A 17,545-nucleotide genomic window follows, 5' to 3' on the forward strand; every position below is an offset into this window, starting at 1 on the left:
CGGGAGACGATGACGACGCTGAAATGAAGGAAATTCAACTCTTGTCCAGCCAACCATCTCGTAACCGCCCAATCCATGCACCACCCATACCTCGGCCGACCGAAGGCTTATGGAAAGAGGGCTTTGACGCACCTCAAGAATCGCGGGCGCCCGTGCCACTACATATAGTGAAATCTCCACATTCGTCATCAACTGCCAATTCTCCGAACCTGGGCAGTCTCCCGACCACGGTTTCTTCGCCACCCTCCCATTTGGTACATCCATCTAACTCTGAGGAGCTCCGACGTAGAAGAGATGTCAGGCACGTGGAAGAACCGAGCAGACCTTCGACAACGTCGACGCCTCATGCAAGTGAAGCTGATCGCACGGAAGGCTCCAGGCCTCATACGCCGAAGGGATCTCGGGATGAGCTGTACACCATCGTCAGTCAGGTCGGAGAAGGGACGTTTGGCAAGGTCTACAAGGCTCGGAATGCAACCACTGGTCTCCATGTTGCCTTGAAGCGGATACGCATGGAAACGGAGCGCGATGGTTTCCCTGTGACTGCGATGCGAGAGATCAAACTCCTCCAGTCCCTCCGTCATGATAACGTGGTACGCTTGTACGAAATGATGGCTTCCAACGGTAAGGTTCATCTTAAGTGTATCCCGCATTCTGTTCACGGTGTGAATCAGGATCTGTCTACATGGTGTTTGAGTATATGGATCACGACCTCACGGGGATCCTCTCACAGACTCAGTTTCTTTTTACCGATGCTCATCTAAAATCTCTCTGTCGACAAATGCTCGCGGGTCTTGCATATCTTCATCGCAAGGGGGTAATCCACCGAGACATCAAAGGTTCCAATATCTTGGTAAACAGCCGTGGCGAATTGAAGCTCGCAGATTTTGGTCTGGCGAGGTTCTATCAGAAACGTCGGCGAAGCGACTACACGAACAGGGTAATCACTTTGTGGTATCGGCCGCCGGAGTTGCTTTTTGGGACGACAGTGTACGGGCCAGAGGTAGATATGTGGAGTGCAGGGTGAATATCTTCCTACTATCTGAATCATTTGTTCTGACTTCTAACCCCTCACGTAGATGCATCATGCTGGAGCTTTTCACCAAGAAGCCTGTGTTTCAAGGCGGCGACGAGGTTCATCAGTTGGAGGTCATTTTCAAGATCCTTGGCACACCTACACCCGAACATTGGCCAGGTGTATCGAATTTGCCGTGGTATGAGCTTGTAAAGCCCAAGACCGCGATCCCGAACCACTTCAAGGAGCTGTTCTGCAAGTAAGTATCGCTCGTCGTCACAGTAACCGTAACTCACCAGCCCTTCAGGTGGTTGTCGCCAGCAGGATTGCATCTTGCGGAGCAATTATTGGCATACGACCCGGAAAAACGAGTCACTGCTGCCCAGGCCCTCGAAGCGCCGTATTTCAAGGACGAGGATCCACCTCCAGCTATGCCGATTGGGTAAGTTCTGGGCCTCATCGTGAGTATTCAAATCCGTTGATGTAGACATATTCGCTTGCAGATTGTCGTCCTTGGAAGGTGAATGGCATGAGCTAGAGACAAAGCTTGAAAGGGCTAAGAAGCGGCGAAAGACCGAAACTGGCATTTTGTAGCGTCCCATTGTTATTTATTTGACGGAAGACTACAGCCGGAACAATGGCTTCTGACCTTGACGCGAGCCCATCCAATCAATTCCAAGTTTAACACTCACATTTCACATGGTCGCAAATTCTGGCTGTATCATATATTGCAGAAGAACGACAACAAGAAAGACAAGGATGCTATACAGATAGTATAGTAGAGTACACCAATTTCCCTCAAAACTATCCCCATAACCGAATATATGCGCTTCACTAAATCCGAAATGCTTCCTTCGCAGGAGGAGCTCTCACGTTATCTAACGCTGGCCTGAAGGATCCGACAGCCATCGTGATAGATCTCGAGCTCGATGTGCCAGTGGCAGGCGTCGCTGCGCTGAGCGGCGGTTGCCTGACCTTGTTGTATACGAACCATTTGACGAGATCGAGCGTCGCAATCGAGTCCTCAATCGAGGAATGGCCAGCCGTCCCACCGCCTGTCTGAATCGTACGGCCGAGATGTTCTTTCGTGCTGCGGAAAAATAGTCAACGTTAGTGGACTGTAGTCTCTTGCGGAAAAAGCGGAGAATGATGCACAGATCACGGAGAGCTTTGCGGAATGGAAATCCCCGCGGATGTTCAAACAAAATGGCGGTGTCAACGCAGCGATGGTGCATGATACGCAACGTGCGCAGGTCGTTCTCGAGCCCGTGCCCAAGGAGGATGGTATCTTGGCTCAAGAACTCATCAAGGGAACACCGTATTTCGCGGAGGGAACGCCGCGCTTTGGCCGCGTATTGAGTCGCCGTGATGCCGGAGAAGCGAGTGTTGAAGTCGCTATATGTGTTGAGTTGGACGCTGTTTCAGCGACTCGCAAGGTAGGTGGGATGGCGACGCACACCACTTCCACACCGTCATCCATCTTCACGAGCTCGTCAAATATCTCCTGCCCGCGCGCGTCGACGATCGACACGCGCGCGACGCGGAAACCACCCGTGGTGTAGATCATCTCGCAATCTAGAGCCACCACATCTCTCTCCTTCTTCTTGCCTTCGAAGGAGGAGGGTTTCAGGGAAGAAAATGGATGCCGCGCGTGTAGAGACGCCAGGTCGGACTCGTAGAAAACATGAGGCCCCTGCGTGCATCCTCCGCCCTCAGTCGTAGGTCGATGGCAACAGGTATACATTCTCATTCTTTCACCTACAACAAGGAAAGCAGAGTTAACAATTAAAAAACTGTACAAATGCTATGGGGGAAGAGGTGCAATCAGACCGACCGTTGATGTTGCGGGTCACCGCCTTTCCCCAGTGATAAGTGCATTCGTCAGCACTCGCCTTCCCTTCAGCCAGGGGTTGAACGACATATGCCACGGCACAGCGTTCGCATTTCACTCTCGAACCTTCCGCACTGGGACTCTGGCCGCCTGGGCCCCATGGTTCAGGTATCTCAGCAAGAAAGCCCCATTTTTGCAATTGGTCACGGCTGAGAATGAGAGGCATGAGGTGCGCAGAAGTAAGGTTGAGAGAAGTGAGTGCGTGGGCCTCAGCAGTGCGCGCTGCAATATCATTCGTAGTGCCTATAGAGGGATGGGAGATATTTGTCGGTGGGGGACGCGATTTAATAGAGGCGATGGACGTGATAACGGCCTAGAGAATGCAAGTATGCAATAACAGAGGAGGAGGGGCAGTGTGTCATTGAGCGGGAACAGGATCAGAATAAGGTAGATCATACATTACGGTATGTCGACTTGCTTGCGCGATTGTATATTTCTTCTTCTTGTCGCAAGGCATGTTCGGAGGCCAGAGAGGGCTCCTGGGGCAGCACAGCATCATACAGGACGACGAAATGGTCGTATAGGGACTTGAGCATCGTCTGAAAGCAGGTCAGAATGAAGTTCATAATTACTGGGAGTGATGGGCAGGGGGTAAGATTAGAGAGGACAAGAACCAGGCAGGCCAAAAACACGTTGTGCACGTTAAAGACATGAGGATTAGCTTAGCTCACCTGGCGCGTCGCGACTGGAATCTTGGACTGTGCTGCATTGACTCTGAGCACAGGCACGCCTGTCTGTAATTCAAACTAGCTGAGTGGTCACGCGTCAGCAGATAGACAGATCAAAGCAGGCTGACGGGTGTACGCGACGCGGTGGGGAGAGCGAGCGGTTTCTGCGTGGTCCCAACCTTCTGAAGCTTCCGTTGTGGATGTAGAGAAGATGCAGCATTCGCAGATGACAGCGCATGGGTGGGAGACGAGGCAGCAGGGCGCTTGGCTGGGACGCTGGAACGCGATGCAAGGGCAGAGGATGAGGCGACAGGCTGTGGGGTGTCATACGGAATAGAAACGGGATTCTCAACGACGCCTGACTTGTGGGAGAACAGACAGTTTTTTCTCCTGCATTGCGATTTATTTGGACAAGGGAGAGAATGGAAGAGGCCGAGAGGTGAGAACATCGACGGGCACCGGAGACGACGGCGTCGACGACCTGCACGTCCACAATGATTCACGTCCATGGCTGCACGTGATGCCTATCGCGCTGGACCTCCTTTCGGGGTTAGCGCTGAAGCGCTGACAGCTCACAGTTGCCTTCGGAGGAGCCCTCATCTCTTTGCTGGCAGAGCCCCGCGCGTTCGAGGCGAAGAAAAAACATGTGAGTCTTCACGCCGACAGACATCACTTACATTTCTCATAGACCGCCTTCCAGGGCACCGAACGGAAATGGAAAAGCATATCTTCGGCGCAAGACGGGTGTGGATTTGTTACCCCAGTCAAGAGGCCTTTGGGATGATTTCAAGACTTCCAGATGGGTCGTCGTACCCTGTGCGTGTTCATATGATTTGATTTTCTGCTCCATTGTCATGACCCACAACAGCATCGTCCCTGCGCATGCTCCTCCTACCGGTCATACTCCATCTAAACTGGGTGCTATTTACCCCCTTGATGACCTCCAAACCACCTCCAAGTCCTTTTGCGCCTCTCCTCTTTATCTCACACCCTATACCTTCCCCCCCCGGTAATCCCGATGATCACCGCTATCGGAAAGGCTGGCTCGATCTCGCATTTCTTGCCTACCATATCGTCTTTTTCTCCTTCATTCGTCAGGTCATCACTATCAAACTCTGCCGTTCAGTTGCTCGCCGCTTTGGTATACGCACGGAAGGAAAGCTGGCACGATTCGGAGAGCAGGGGTATGCTATGATATATTTTGCATTTTTCGGCGCTTGGGGTCTGCGTATCATGTCCCAGCTCCCAACCTGGTGGTACAGAACTGACAATTTTTGGATCGGTGATCGTCTTCCTCCGTTACACAGTAATTTCATGCTCATGATACCCGTTCCAGACTACCCCCACTGGGACATGAAACCTGAATTGAAGCGCTATTATCTTATGCAGGCAGCCTATTGGTGCCAACAGCTCATCGTGCTGGTGCTCAAACTGGAGAAACCAAGAAATGACTACAAAGAGCTCGTCGCACATCATTTTGTCACTCTTTGGCTTGTTGGGTATGAACAGAATGCCCTCTTCAACCCTCGCACAAATTGACCTCGTCGCCTGTGCAGGTGGAGCTACTTAGTCAACCTGACGCTCATTGGAAACGCTGTCTACATGTCCATGGATATTCCTGACACGTTCCTCGCATTCTCTAAGCTTCTGAATTACATGGGCTTCGACATACCGAAAACTGTCTCGTTCATTGTGTTCCTCGGCGTTTGGACGTATGTGGCACTTTCATCTGCATGACTTCTGCTAATTAACCGGCATGTTTGATAGTTACTTCCGACACTATCTCAACATTGTTATGCTTTGGTCAGTGTGGACCGAGTTCGACCTTATCCCGTACGTCTGCTTTGATGTGTGATTATACTTTCCTTGCATGACGATGGTATTCCGCGTCTTGTCTTGCAGTGAATCAGCCAAGGTCTTCCGTCCTTTGGATGGCGTATGGTTGGCTCCGTGGTTCAAACTGCAAATCTTCATCCCCATCTTCCTGCTCCAATGCCTTAACTTATTCTGGTACTACCTCATCCTTCGCATTCTTTTCCGGTACAGATTCCCGCCTCGCTTCCTGGTCAACCGAATGTTGACGTCTTTTTCTTAAAATACAGTACCGTGTTTTATAACCAAACAACGGATGTACGATCCGACGATGAAGACGACGGCGAAGATGACGACGACACGAAAGACGACTGAAACTCCCTCACTACTGGGCTAGGGTCGCGGTGTTACTCAGTCGTTCACTTCGACGGATCGCGGATGATATGCTCAAATCTACGTTAATAGTCGACGATAGACGCATTTATACCCTAGCCGCCATGTCTTTACAACTAGAACAAGAAGAAAGCCACTGGTACGAGGTCAAATTTCAGTATTTTCGAAGCGCAATAGGTGGTCTAGGTTTTACAGCGAACAAATGATACATGGCATCGATACAGTATAGGGGAAAAGACAAACTACAACAAATTTTCGAGGACAGATACTCCGGTTTCGACTACACTGTCTGTGATCTGATCATCTAAGCGTGGACGCCATTGGAACCGTTGACGGCTCCACCATTCATGCTATGCCCATTGATGCTCTCGACGGCCTTCCCGTCAGCGGATATCTCGACGCTAATCGACTTGCCATCTACTTTCCCATTCTGAGTATTGTTGCTGCCGCCTAGTTGGAAGTTCATCAACGAAGGATCGTCGTCTTCGTCATCGTCCTCATCCCAGTCGCTCGCGTCACTATCCTCCTCTAGTTTAGAAAACTGGACTCGGGGGCCGCGACCCACGGCGGTATGGTTCGGCCAGCGCTGCTCGCGCTGCACGTCGAGCTGGTCGCCAGAGGCCATCGCTTCTAGCGCGAGGTGGGTGTACTGATCGCGAGGTAAACCGGAACCGGGTCAGTGATCCACACGAGGAGCGGAGGAGCGGGCGATGCATACGCGGGCGTCGTTTCCGGCGTTGTGCAGGTACTCGGTCTTGACTTGAAGGTGCCTACACATCTGCTCCAATGATCGCTTCTGCGCGCCGCCGTTGCCTTCGAGAGCCGCAAAGAGTTCCGCGGTGTCCACCGTGAATATTTCTGGCGTCCCGCTCTTCGCTGAGGCAGCGCACGATTCGGGGAGAATGGGCGATGTGCTGTTAATGGGCGCCGAGAGTTCCCCAAGATATCTGTACGAGAAAGATTCAGTTCCAGGCGCGCAGAAACCGAGCAGAGGATCGCCTACTTGAGATCTTGACTGGTGTCGTGGAAAACGAGAAAGAGGGGCCCGGGCGACGCGATGGAAGTGATTAAGCTGTGGATACGACGCTTGAATTCTTTCTTCTTCACGATCTCACTTTTCCCGAAATTATAGTGCTGAGCACGATACGTGAGTGACGCGCCGCCACAATCGAATGGTGACACAAACTCACGTCAGGGTTCGAGGGCACATAAATGTTCCTGAGGTCTCTGTGCTCCTCCACTCTGAGGTGTACGTACTCCTCTTGCGGCTCACCGTCAACCCAGCGCACGAAACTCCAACCCACCTCGGTCAAGGCCGTGTGATCCTTGTCCCAGGCCTCGAAGTCGATCGCACACCACACGCCTGTCTTTTCAGCCCACAATGAGCGTACACGCTCGAACTTCAGGCGACGGGCCTTCAGAGAGTTACCGGCGCCCTTGAGCTGCTTGTTAAATTTCTGAATGCGCTATATATGAAGTATATAGTGTCAGCATGTTGCGCGACTGATGTAAACTCTGCGCGGGCGATCTCACCTTGATCTCATTGCGCAGATGAAAGGGATCTTTGTATAAAGATGGATTGTGGGACTGAAGTTGCGCGGAGGAGAGCATACAAGCCGAGTATGGGAGAGGGATAGGCTCCTTGGTTAATCCGGTGGCGTGGAGCCAATACCGCACGTACTCGACCTGCGCGGAAGTGAAGAGCAAGCGGTTCTCGCCGTTAGGCAGTATACCTGCATGAGAAATCGCATGCGTAGATCACAATGTTATAGCTTAATTCAACGATATTTGTGACAAAGGACTCACCCATAGTCAGATCGATGCCATCCTTGCCCTCCTTCCGCAGAGGGTGATCAGGGTGCACTAACGCCTCGTGAGATAGGATGGCCTTCAGTACGACTGAGTCCTCTGGATTGGGCAAGACCTTGTGCCTGCGGACTCTCAGTCCCTTTGTACTTAGACTGGCCGAAGGATTTAGATCGAGCGTACCATTCAAACCAGATATCCGTGTATCTGTAGAAGCCGTGTACGATTTCTTCAGGCATGTGTGCTGATCAGTTTGGTGGTCGAAGATGGGCGGGGAAAGAGGAAGAGCTGAGGCTGGGTATGCGCGCAGCCTCTTTATATGCCGACACTCACAATAGAATCCGGGAAGAACAAGGCCCAATTTAATGACGACGCGTTCGACGCGTGCTCGGAGCGTGGGAAAGATCTCACATGTGACTTGCAGACAGGTCGTGTCTTTGGCCGCCTGGCCGAGGGGCGAGCGCCTGCAAATCTGAGTCTCTACTCAAGTTCAGCACGACGTGTTTCAATATTGATACCTCATGTCTGGAAATTTCAACAATTCTGTCGATGCGTGGCCAAGCTTGAATAATAGGGGGTATGACCGTCCACGAAGCTATGGCACGTACCGCGACGTGCATTGATGAGACGCCTCATGCTATGTCTTCCCTCATCCTTGTAGATCCGATAAATGCAGATGACCAGGCTTCGTATTGCCTCGTGGGCTCCAAATATGTATGGATTATATAGATTCATTGTAGAAGAATACAGCTGAAGTGAAGATGAGCGGTGAGAGCCGGAGGAGTCCTGGTCAACTCACAAGACTCACACCTTGTGGCATGCCCTTCCCAAATAGGTAATTATGTTGGAAACGCGCTCTGCTGGAGCGACACCCCCTCTTCCTCCCTCCTCGCGCTCCCCCCCGCCAATCTTCCTCTTTTCCTTCATTTTAAATCGCTTTTTCACGCGTTTCGTTCTGTCCTTACGCCCTACACGTCCGCCAATAAATGGCCCAGACCGTGCAAAAGAAGCAAAAACGCAAGGCGACCGTCGAGGCGTCGCCCGAGGACTCGAGCCCGCCCCCAAAGCGCCCGAGACCGAGCACCGCGCGCAAGAGCACGGGCGGGCGCCCGCCAAAGCCACCCGCTGCGCGGGGCGACAGGGACGACGACCGCGTCGCAGGGCCGTCGCGTCGTGAGTCGTGTTTTCCGATGCGCCCCTCCCCCGCTCTTTCCGTGTCGCGCGATGATCTGAACCGGACGGTCGTCGCGGCCGCCACGCCGCCACAGGACAGTCTGGGGGCGCGCAGCCTGCCGCCGAGCACCAGAAGAGGCGGTACAGGCCGGGCACGGTCGCGCTCAGGGAGATCAGGAAGTACCAGAAGAGCACGGACTTCCTCATCCGCAAGCTGCCGTTCGCGCGGGTGGTGCGTTCGCTTGCTTCGCCCCCGTTCGCGCTTCTCCCAGGCTGACGACGCGACCTCCCGCCCCGGTGCAGGTGCGCGAGATCGCGCTGGACATGATGACGGACACGCAGGTGTATAGCGATCGCGGGCTCATGTGGCAGAGTTCGGCTCTGCAGGCTCTCCAAGAGGCCACGGAAGCGTATCTAGTCCACCTATTCGAAGACGCGTGCGTTCTCCCCTCGTCTCCCACCCCGCTCTGCAACCGACGTCTTCCCCCGACAGAAATCTATGTGCCATACACGCGAAACGTGTGACCATTATGCCCCGAGACATCCAACTCGCGCGTCGGATACGAGGTCCCTGGGGCGGCATGGCGTGACGAACACTCTTCAGATGGTCATGAATTTGATGTGTAACATCGTATCCTTATCGTTTCATCTCCTCTGCTCGATTTTTGTTTTGTTATATTGCGACACCCTACCCTCCACTTACGCCGCCGACACCCACCTCCCACTCACCCGTTTTGAACGCTTCGGTGCTGTGTTCAATGCAACGACCCTCTGCATCCGCATAATGCCATTCTTTCGGCGAATCATCGAAAAATGACGGTATGTTGGATGAGCGAATCAAATCAAGAAGGGATCAGCGCACAACAACGGACAGACACTCTAATTGTCTCTTTGTGGATGCTGCATGAGGAGGTAGGGAGGTCAAGGAAAGTGCGTAGGTAGGAAGCGACGAGACGGATGAGCACGTAGAAACGTAGGATGAACGAGATGTTTAAAAAAAGCTTGAGTGGGTACTTGTGGCACATGATATCTCGGTCCATGATGGTGGATGCGAAAGATATAAAGAAAATTCAAAGGATACTAGGGATTGGGGGTACTGTAGGGTCAAGATTGTTCGGGGATGCGAAGAGTCGTGTTGAGGATCGAGTGGGCTATAGAATCAGAGGACAGGGTGCGGTAGCTACTGACAACCAGTCCGTTCGGGCAAATTAAAAAGAGTGGCATTACAAGGAGATCACCTACGCTGACAGAAGGGGGAAGATGTCCGAAGCACTGCGCGAATCAGTTGATAGCCGTCGAGCGGCGATATGAAGATGGTCTGTTCTGGGAGAAATATGAAGGGGTGGTGGGTCCCAACAACAGCGACTGCTGCCGTGGGGGAGGCGGCCTCCCCAGTGACGAGCCGCTCCCTTCTGACGGCGGACCCCCGTGAGAACCTGAAGAGTCTCTCCTGCGGTAGTCGTCGCTGCTGGAATGGCGATGGTGCCCGTGCTGCGGTGCGGAGAGGTGGGGGCTGGGTTGATGGATGCGATCCGAGCTGTGGCTGTTAGGTAGGCTTCCGCGGGCGGGAGAGGGCGAGTTGGAGGAACGCGGGCGCTGTCCGTGCTGCTGACGCATGAAGGGGGCCGCGGGAGGGAGCAACGGCATGTCCATGACGTACTGCGGCATGACAGGGATCATGGGCATGGAGGGATACGTGGGCAGTGGCGGCACAGGCGGGATACCCCAAACGTAGGGGTACATGGGGATGCGGTCCGAGCGTTGCGAAGACTCTGACGCCATGGATGCTCGTCGGCTATTCCGACCTTCGCGCAGCCGAACATCCTCTGACGAAGACTGGTTCGAGTACATGGAAGGGGCGCGCGGGGAAGGACTCGCGGTGTGCGAGCGGCTGGCGCTGTCCGACCTTGGTATTGAGGAGGATCCGGCGTGCGACCTGGCCGGGTTAAGGTAGACGGCGTGCTGATCAGACTGGCGGCGGTCATCGTAGGTCGGTCGGGCATACGTTGCTCGGCCTCGGCGCTCCATCTCTCGCGAAGAGGAGGACGGGATGCTGTGCTGGCTCTCCCGTCGGCTGCGCGCAGCGGCGAGTTCGTCCGCATACAGCTTCTTTTTCCTCTCCTCCTCGGCAGCGCGCCTCTCTCGTTCGATCGCACTCTTCTCCTGCTCCCATTGTTGCCGTTCCTTTTCCCAATGTCTGCGCTCTGCTTCGTGCTTGAGCCTCTCCTCCTCCAGGGCGCGTCGGTCTCTTTCGACCTTGAGGAAGCGAGCCTTCTCTTCGCGCTTTTTCTTGACACGAAGAACGTAACCGATGGGGAGCTGGTCGTCTTTGTTGTCCTCGGCGAAATGTACGCCCCGCTTCGGGGCAGGCACGGCTGCGGAAGCAAGGGCCTGTGATATGGAAGGAGATAGCGCGGGACCGTTCGTTGGGGACGGCAGCGGCGGATCGATCGAGTCGCTCTCGTTGCGCAATGGAGATGGAAGCGCTTTGTACTTGAGGGGAGGGGCGCGCTGGGTGACAGGCGGGGAAGCTTCGCCCGGAAAGTCAACATGCAGGCCAAACGCGGACGGCGTATAAAGGGGACTCACCCGACAGCTGGGATGAGCTGCTGGACGCTGACGACGGCGGCTCCCACGCAGCCACATCGTCCGAAGGCCTCTCCAGCTCATCACCCGTCGGGCCTGCCAGCAATTCCAGCCCTTCCGATACGTCCAGGGCCCAAACGCCGAACCCCGACCCTTTGACGCGGGTCCACCCAATCGCACCGCTGTCCTCCCCGACGGCCCAGACCACCGTGCGCTCTTCGAAGTAGGGTCTCTGTATCCAACGCTTCAGCCCACGACTGTGCGGTGCGACATGCTTGACGTCTGGGAACGCCCCTTCGTCGGGCAAGGGCAACGTCCGCCTGACCGCTGCCGTAGCAGGCCGTGAGCCAAACACCGCCAAAGAACGCCGTTCGGAAGGCGAAAGCTCGTCGCGAACGATCTTCCGAAGCAATCGCTGCTTGTGCATCGTGGACTCGATGCTGTCTCGAAACAACAACGATCGTGAGGAGTTGGCCGATCGTGGGAAGAGCGCCGTCCCAGGCCGGTAGAACAGTGGAAACGGTGAGAACGCGGGGGCCAGGTGGTTCGCGGTCAGCGACTGGGCGAATTCAACCGGAGGGAGCGTGCGCGCTATGGGCTTGGAGGACGGGAGGCGCTCTTCGTCAGACTCGGACGACTCGGAAGTGTCGTCTTCAGACTCGTCGTCGTGCGTGACGGCTTGTGGCTTGGGCGGGGGCCGCGCAATGGAGTCGTCGGGCATGTTCGACCGCCCAAGAGGCTGAGAAGGGCTCGATCGCTGCGTGGCAGGAGGTTTCTTGCTGACTGTCCAAGGCGTCCAGGGTTTTTGATGGACGGCAGGGTTCATTGGGCTGGCATGGTCGTCGTCGGGAGTGCGCAGGGAGGCGGACCCGCTCGAGGAAGAGGAGGAGGACTGGGCCTGATCGAGCTTGGGGATGGAAGGCTGGGTGGCGACAGAGATGTGAGAGCGAGAGCGGAAGAGGCGAGACGACTTTGCGGTGTGCGAAGGGGGCGGCTGGGTCTTCGCGGGCTTGTCCTTGTCAGAGCGCCTGCTGTTGAAGATGGATGCGATGCGACGCATGGCGATGGCGGTGGTTGAAGAGAGCAACGAGAAGAAGGAGGGGACGAGGGCTGAGCGAAAATCAGTCGTGCATGGTCTAAATGGAGCAGCGGCGCATTGGGCTGAACTGAAATCCGCCTGAGGGTGATGGGACGGGGCAGCGCAAAGTTCAAAACAAACGAGCGACGACATCCATCCGTGATCCCCGTCAGCTCCCCTTAGTCATCGCCGTCGCGTCCACGCGTCTGCATTCGTCCCGTCTCATCCCGGCCCACCACCGCACCACCCGCCTCTCGTACCTCTCGGTCACCCCGTATATGTACTCCCCGCTCACCCCCGTCCACCTCGCAGCACGCTCCACCACCGCCTCGTACTCCTCCGGCACCGATCCCAGCACGTCCCCAGAGCTATAGATAGCATACCCTTCCCCAGGCTCACCCACGCCCTCGCCGCCTTCTGCTGGCACAGCCGCCTGCAACGCGCGCTCTGCTCTCGTGCCCCGGCTATCCCCACTCGACTCCCTCCCTCGCATTGGGCCCTCCAGCGCAAAGTAGCTCTCGATGACCGTGCCTTCCGAACCTAATCATGTCCGCGACGCTATCAGCCATCGCACTTCATTTGCACGGAACGACGGCGACAGCCCCGTCCGTACCTTGCGTCTGCTTCCGTGGCCCGATCAGCGCTTTCTCGCAGAAATCCAGATACCCGTCCAGCATCGATTCGCTGAGATCCGCGGTGCGCCTACAATCCACGTCCAAGAAGCAAGACTTCAGAAAGGATGCAATGCGGCGATCGGGGGCCCCTTCTCGAGCGAGCGCTTACATATTCGTGCGCGCCCCGAAAACGCTGGCCTCGCTCTTCGCGTCTTCGTCGTCCAGTCGCTTGATCAACGCTAGGTATTCGTCCATTCGAGGCAGCGCGCACGCAGGATCCCCTGGATCTCTCGCGACCCTGCCAAACGCACGTTCTTTCAGCTCCGAGCGTCCCGCCCCGTTGTCCTGCACTCTCACCTCGCCTTTCCGTCCAGCCCGTACACCATCTTCAGCACGATGATCACAGAAGCCGCAAACGCGACTTCGGGCGGGACGGTGTCGTATTTGTGGCTCTCTGGGTCGTGTTGCTGCATCCGGAGAAGGCTCGGCGCGAGCGAATGATGTAACGTGAGCGGCAGGTTCGCCACATGGGCGATCGCCTTGGTGAGGCCGTACAGCACGGCTGAAGGACATGAGGCCGCGACGCAGTCAGTGCAGGGCATCTCCCGCGCGAAGGCCTTCCGTTCGTTCACGTACGGGTGCCGCCCAGCGCGCGCACGACGCGCCAGAGCAGGGGCGCGGCGTTCAGCTCAGGCGTCTGGATTCTGTACGAAGCGCGCATCCGCTTCGCCAGGCGAGCTGAGAGGGCCTGTAAGAGCAGGGGCGTGGGGGCGTGCTGCGGTCCCGATTAGTCGCCTCTTCGCGCGAGCAGGCCGTGGATGCGCGGGGGAAGGCTGCTCACCGGGGGGGAAAGCCGTTGCATCGTGTGTTTCGTGAGATGGCGCGTCATCTCAGGAGGAAGATGGCCGAGGGTGTCCAAGTAAGGCAAATCGTACATTTCGACCAGCCTGGACATTGCTCTTCGACGTGCACAGGATGGTAATGTATCTACTTTTGAAACATACCTGATGAGATCCATGTACATGATCGGGAGCCGTAATGTCCAACACGCGATGACCAGCACGGCTATGGTACTGGCGGGCCCGTCAGCGTTGCTGCTGGCTCCTTGAAACTTGCTCTTCCGCGATCGGCTGTCCGGCTCTGGGCGCGGTTTCGTGCCGTCCGCATTCTCGTCGTCAGAGGAGCCGCTTGACTCGGACATTGCACGCAGGAGTTCGGCTAGTTCGCCGTCGAGCGGCCCTTGCATGGTTTCCTCCTCATTTTCGCCGGAAGACGAGGAGCTGTCGGAGTCGCCGTCGGACGGCGAGTCGCCCTCACTTTTGTTTTTTTCGCCTATCTCTTCGGATGGCTTTTGGTCAGTCACGGGTTGACTGTGAGAGTGCTTCCCTACGATGTCTTGCTCGTGAAGCCAGGGCTCGGGCGGGGGCGGTGCGGGAAGGAAGCTCAGATGCAGCGTCCAAACGTCTCTGCACACGACCTGAAGTCATACCGATCACGACGGCGTTATTCAAGAGAAGTGGACCACAGCGCACCTCGAACTCGGGCGGGAGATCCCACAGCCGCATGAGCACGGCGACCTGCTTGCGCAAGAGCAGCTGCAGGCACTGAAAGTAGTGGTACTTCGCGCGGGCGCCATGGTACACTGATCCTACCGTAAGCCTCATCCGGTCTCGCAACCGCCCCCGCCTCGAGAACGAGAGACAGGGGCACAGACGCGGGAGAACACGAACATTTAGGATCGGCTTTGCTCGTCTGCTCGCGCTTCTTGCGCCCGGACTTGAGCGTCCGCTTGTGCATCGTGTGGGGGCCGAACTCCCTGCCCTCCGTGACCTCGCTCCTGTAGTTCTGCACAAGCAAGCGGAGAGCGTCGGTTCATATTCAGAGTCTCGGGCACCGCGCGTGGCTGCAGCCGTACCTGGAGGACGTGCCCCTCGCTGCAGATCACCAGGCCGCTCGCGGGCTCCTTGTGCCATTGTCTGGACCCGCAGACGGGGCATCGTCGACGGGGCGCCATGTCCGTATGGTGGTAGCTGTGGCAATGTCGGGGGTGGAGGCGTGTCAGCGCGGAGAGGATCGAAAAAGGCAGTGCTTCCCCCGGCTCGGACCTGCGTCGCGTGGGGATTTCAAGTTCCGACCGCGCGTGCGCTCCGTTGGCACTGCTCGCAGGCACCGTCATCGACCAGCGAACCTCTGTCTTTTCTCTCCCCGCGTGTCTGCACGACACCAGACGACACCCCGCATAGCGCGTCCGTGTCTCCATGAAGCTCTTTTTCGTCCTGGCCTTGCTGGCCGTGCTGGCAACGACCGTTCACGCGTAAGTTGGCTCGTTCGTCATGGCCCGCCGTCGTGCGCTACGGTTAAGCTGACTTTATGATCCCACCAGATGGACAAAAGTGAGCTCCTTAGCAGGGTGGAGAGGATCGTGACTCTGACCACCGTGTGTCGCGCGAAGGAGGACCACGAAATCTTCGACCTCGTATCCAGCCTCGAAGCCGCCGAAGGTGCGCCCCGCGCTGGCACCCTACTGTCTCCGCTCCACCCGTTCATGTATTTTGTGTGTTCGTTCTTGGTTGGTTGATGTAGGCAAGGGCACGACGTTCTACTCTTGGCTCGACGTCTCGCCCACCGCGACCACCCCCGAAATCGCGCGCGCGTACCGCAAAAAGAGCATCCAGCTGCAGTCCGTACCTCCCTCCTTTCCCCCTCCCTCCCCGTCGATATCTCTCTGCAGCCAAGCACTGATCCGCTAACTCTCTGTGCAGCCCCGATAAAAACCCAGGCGTCAAGGGCATCCACGACCGCTTCGCGCGACTCGGCGTCGTCTCGACTATCTTGAGAAACGAGGAGGGACGCAAACGGTCCGTCTTTCAGCCTTGTATTTATACCCGGGCGGGGATGTTCACCCATCGATCGACTCACGTCACGCAGATATGACTTCTTCTATAAAAACGGCGTCCCACGTTGGCGCGGCACTGGGTATTACTATTCGCGCTTCCGCCCAGGTCTTGGAGTGCGTTCTTCATCTTGACGTTTTGTTCAAAAAGACAGAGCGGTTGTTGACAGACGTTGTGCAGACGGTGTTCGTCTTCCTCGTCACGGTGACCTCGGCGTTTCACTATATCGCTCTGCGCCTCAACTACGCGCGCGACGTGGCCCGTGTCGAATTTATCATTCGCGAGGCAAAGACGGCTGCATGGGGTCAGAAGTTGTCTCCTATCGAAGGACGCAGAAAGGTCCGTTCACGGCGCTTTCATTTGATTTCATTCGGACTCGGTTCGCTAAACGTTGCATTTTACTGCACTCATCAGGTAAAAGTCAACCTGGGCGGCGGAGCCCGCTACGATGACGAGGGCAATGTCATTCCGGGCAGAATGATCGATATGGTCGTCGAAGGCAATGGCGATGTATTTATGGTGCGTCTGCTATCTACTCGTCGAACGCACCTTGTCCCTCATCTGTTCTTCTGTCGCAGTATGAGTCGGACGGCAGTCTTCACCCGGTCGGCGCACACATGGCCACGCCAGCGTCCGTCCGATCGACATGGTTCATCGCGCTGATGACCTCGCAATTCGCCAAAGTCTACGGTCGCGTCACCGGCCAGAATACCGCGCATGTGCAAGATGAAGACGCAGAGACGGAAGACGGCGTGTCGGCGACGGGAACAGACTCGGATTTGCCTGAGCTGGAGTATCCGGAGCAAGCGAACGGAAAGGGAAAGGGAAGTAGCAGTGCAGCCGTTGCGGCGAGCGGGAAGGAGGCGGCGGTGAAGGCAGGGGGTAAGAGGCGCAAGGCGGTGAAGCGGCGGTGAAATGGAATGTGCTGGCTTCAGTTGTCTCCCCGTTAGACTAAATATATATCAGAGGAGCCCGGTTTTAATCTGCCCTCTGACAGGGAGCCCGACGGGAGTTGAGGTGGGCAGACGGGTAGATGTCGGAAATTGACTACTTGAAACGTGTTGATTCCGCAGTGTGCTATAGAAAGTGATGTAGAAGCAGAGCGGCCGGGTCTTGGAGATCGCTAATGGTCACGGAACGCAGTCAGAGAATGTAATGCGATGAATTTACAAGAGACATGGCATCTGTCTATAAATGCGGCGCTGATGGCTCGCGACGTGCCGAAAGCAAATGCTCTCAGTGTGCTGGGCAGATGATGCATGTTTACGCGTTCAGGAGGACAGGATTGGGCGGGCGCAGCTGATTTGACGTGAAGGCTCGATCAGATGACCAGGGACCCAGGCCGTGATGGGAGCCAGTTTGGAGCGCAGTGGAAGGACTGGGCTGTTCAGGCTCGGGACGTGGACGGAGCTGGGTTGTCGGCCGAGACTCGATATGTTTCGGAGGGGGTGCGAAGGGGACGTCAATGGCAGATTGCATGATGCGTGTGTGTGCGCGTGCGGGGGTAGGCGGTCGCAGACATCGGCAGGAAGATAGATCGGCGGCCAAGGCGGCGAGCAGGCCTGCGCGGAGAGCGCAGAGGACGGCGAGGAGAGACGGACGGGCATGGACCATG

General features: G+C 56.2%; 10 protein-coding genes across 10 annotated transcripts; 4 read left to right on the plus strand and 6 right to left on the minus strand.

Moving 5' to 3' along the window:
* Positions 1 to 322: 322 nt before the first annotated feature.
* On the plus strand, positions 323 to 1,705 carry HETIRDRAFT_381287 (uncharacterized protein). Its single transcript, XM_009545412.1, has 5 exons — positions 323 to 624; positions 675 to 1,023; positions 1,080 to 1,274; positions 1,323 to 1,457; positions 1,519 to 1,705. The coding sequence occupies exons 1-5, from the start codon at positions 513 to 515 to the stop codon at positions 1,607 to 1,609; spliced, it is 882 nt and encodes a 293-aa protein (XP_009543707.1). The 5' UTR covers positions 323 to 512; the 3' UTR covers positions 1,610 to 1,705.
* Positions 1,706 to 1,732: 27 nt separating this feature from the next.
* HETIRDRAFT_472359 (uncharacterized protein) lies at positions 1,733 to 4,023 on the minus strand (the record flags this gene model as incomplete). Its single annotated transcript, XM_009545413.1, has 7 exons — positions 1,733 to 2,105; positions 2,171 to 2,410; positions 2,473 to 2,773; positions 2,850 to 3,219; positions 3,305 to 3,445; positions 3,578 to 3,640; positions 3,703 to 4,023. 7 exons carry the CDS (start codon positions 4,021 to 4,023, stop codon positions 1,850 to 1,852), a joined length of 1,692 nt encoding a protein of 563 aa, XP_009543708.1. The 3' UTR covers positions 1,733 to 1,849.
* A 424-nt stretch (positions 4,024 to 4,447) lies between these two features.
* Positions 4,448 to 5,761, plus strand: HETIRDRAFT_313327 (uncharacterized protein; the record flags this gene model as incomplete). The annotated part of the gene is made up of 6 exons (XM_009545414.1): positions 4,448 to 4,856; positions 4,911 to 5,073; positions 5,131 to 5,286; positions 5,342 to 5,411; positions 5,490 to 5,614; positions 5,677 to 5,761. Coding segments are annotated over 6 exons (1,008 nt in total), but the record flags the coding sequence as incomplete, so codon positions are not given.
* Positions 5,762 to 6,083: 322 nt separating this feature from the next.
* Positions 6,084 to 7,824, minus strand: HETIRDRAFT_312712 (uncharacterized protein; the record flags this gene model as incomplete). Its single annotated transcript, XM_009545415.1, has 7 exons — positions 6,084 to 6,428; positions 6,498 to 6,726; positions 6,783 to 6,913; positions 6,970 to 7,245; positions 7,313 to 7,512; positions 7,586 to 7,710; positions 7,769 to 7,824. The coding sequence occupies 7 exons, from the start codon at positions 7,822 to 7,824 to the stop codon at positions 6,084 to 6,086; spliced, it is 1,362 nt and encodes a 453-aa protein (XP_009543710.1).
* A 1,064-nt stretch (positions 7,825 to 8,888) lies between these two features.
* HETIRDRAFT_312479 (uncharacterized protein) lies at positions 8,889 to 9,348 on the plus strand (the record flags this gene model as incomplete). Its single annotated transcript, XM_009545416.1, has 3 exons — positions 8,889 to 8,990; positions 9,062 to 9,195; positions 9,252 to 9,348. Coding segments are annotated over 3 exons (333 nt in total), but the record flags the coding sequence as incomplete, so codon positions are not given.
* Positions 9,349 to 9,620: 272 nt separating this feature from the next.
* HETIRDRAFT_146703 (uncharacterized protein) lies at positions 9,621 to 10,875 on the minus strand. The gene is made up of 2 exons (XM_009545417.1): positions 10,523 to 10,875; positions 9,621 to 10,465 (listed from the first exon to the last, which is right to left on the minus strand). Exons 1-2 carry the CDS (start codon positions 10,784 to 10,786, stop codon positions 10,040 to 10,042), a joined length of 690 nt encoding a protein of 229 aa, XP_009543712.1. The 5' UTR covers positions 10,787 to 10,875; the 3' UTR covers positions 9,621 to 10,039.
* A 428-nt stretch (positions 10,876 to 11,303) lies between these two features.
* Positions 11,304 to 12,404, minus strand: HETIRDRAFT_415717 (uncharacterized protein; the record flags this gene model as incomplete). Its single annotated transcript, XM_009545418.1, has 1 exon — positions 11,304 to 12,404. The coding sequence occupies one exon, from the start codon at positions 12,402 to 12,404 to the stop codon at positions 11,304 to 11,306; it is 1,101 nt and encodes a 366-aa protein (XP_009543713.1).
* Positions 12,405 to 12,591: 187 nt separating this feature from the next.
* Positions 12,592 to 15,050, minus strand: HETIRDRAFT_314041 (uncharacterized protein; the record flags this gene model as incomplete). The annotated part of the gene is made up of 10 exons (XM_009545419.1): positions 12,592 to 12,953; positions 13,036 to 13,124; positions 13,206 to 13,334; positions 13,394 to 13,598; positions 13,673 to 13,811; positions 13,878 to 13,983; positions 14,041 to 14,513; positions 14,569 to 14,678; positions 14,767 to 14,881; positions 14,952 to 15,050. 10 exons carry the CDS (start codon positions 15,048 to 15,050, stop codon positions 12,592 to 12,594), a joined length of 1,827 nt encoding a protein of 608 aa, XP_009543714.1.
* Positions 15,051 to 15,419: 369 nt separating this feature from the next.
* On the plus strand, positions 15,420 to 16,844 carry HETIRDRAFT_314219 (uncharacterized protein; the record flags this gene model as incomplete). Its single annotated transcript, XM_009545420.1, has 7 exons — positions 15,420 to 15,537; positions 15,620 to 15,716; positions 15,799 to 15,894; positions 15,965 to 16,046; positions 16,111 to 16,269; positions 16,345 to 16,449; positions 16,509 to 16,844. 7 exons carry the CDS (start codon positions 15,420 to 15,422, stop codon positions 16,842 to 16,844), a joined length of 993 nt encoding a protein of 330 aa, XP_009543715.1.
* Positions 16,845 to 17,193: 349 nt separating this feature from the next.
* Positions 17,194 to 17,544, minus strand: HETIRDRAFT_102625 (uncharacterized protein; the record flags this gene model as incomplete). The annotated part of the gene is made up of 1 exon (XM_009545421.1): positions 17,194 to 17,544. One exon carries the CDS (start codon positions 17,542 to 17,544, stop codon positions 17,194 to 17,196), a length of 351 nt encoding a protein of 116 aa, XP_009543716.1.
* Between the last annotated feature and the right edge of the window lies 1 nt (position 17,545).

The sequence above is a fragment of the Heterobasidion irregulare genome (assembly GCF_000320585.1).
Source record: "Heterobasidion irregulare TC 32-1 unplaced genomic scaffold scaffold_03, whole genome shotgun sequence".
NCBI classification, from domain to species: domain Eukaryota; kingdom Fungi; phylum Basidiomycota; class Agaricomycetes; order Russulales; family Bondarzewiaceae; genus Heterobasidion; species Heterobasidion irregulare.

Bases quoted from the DNA above. Each gene is read 5' to 3' on its own strand.
- HETIRDRAFT_146703 (XM_009545417.1), bottom strand. From the start codon at position 10,786: ATGGAGCGCCGAGGCCGAGCAACGTATGCCCGACCGACCTACGATGAC. The intron at 10,466-10,522 runs CAACGCTCGGAC...CCGCCTGTGCCG, and splicing joins CCATGGCGTCAGAGTCTTCG to CCACTGCCCACGTATCCCTC.
- HETIRDRAFT_381287 (XM_009545412.1), top strand. From the start codon at position 513: ATGGAAACGGAGCGCGATGGTTTCCCTGTGACTGCGATGCGAGAGATC. The intron at 625-674 runs GTAAGGTTCATC...GGTGTGAATCAG, and splicing joins CGAAATGATGGCTTCCAACG to GATCTGTCTACATGGTGTTT. The intron at 1,275-1,322 runs GTAAGTATCGCT...CCAGCCCTTCAG, and splicing joins TTCAAGGAGCTGTTCTGCAA to GTGGTTGTCGCCAGCAGGAT.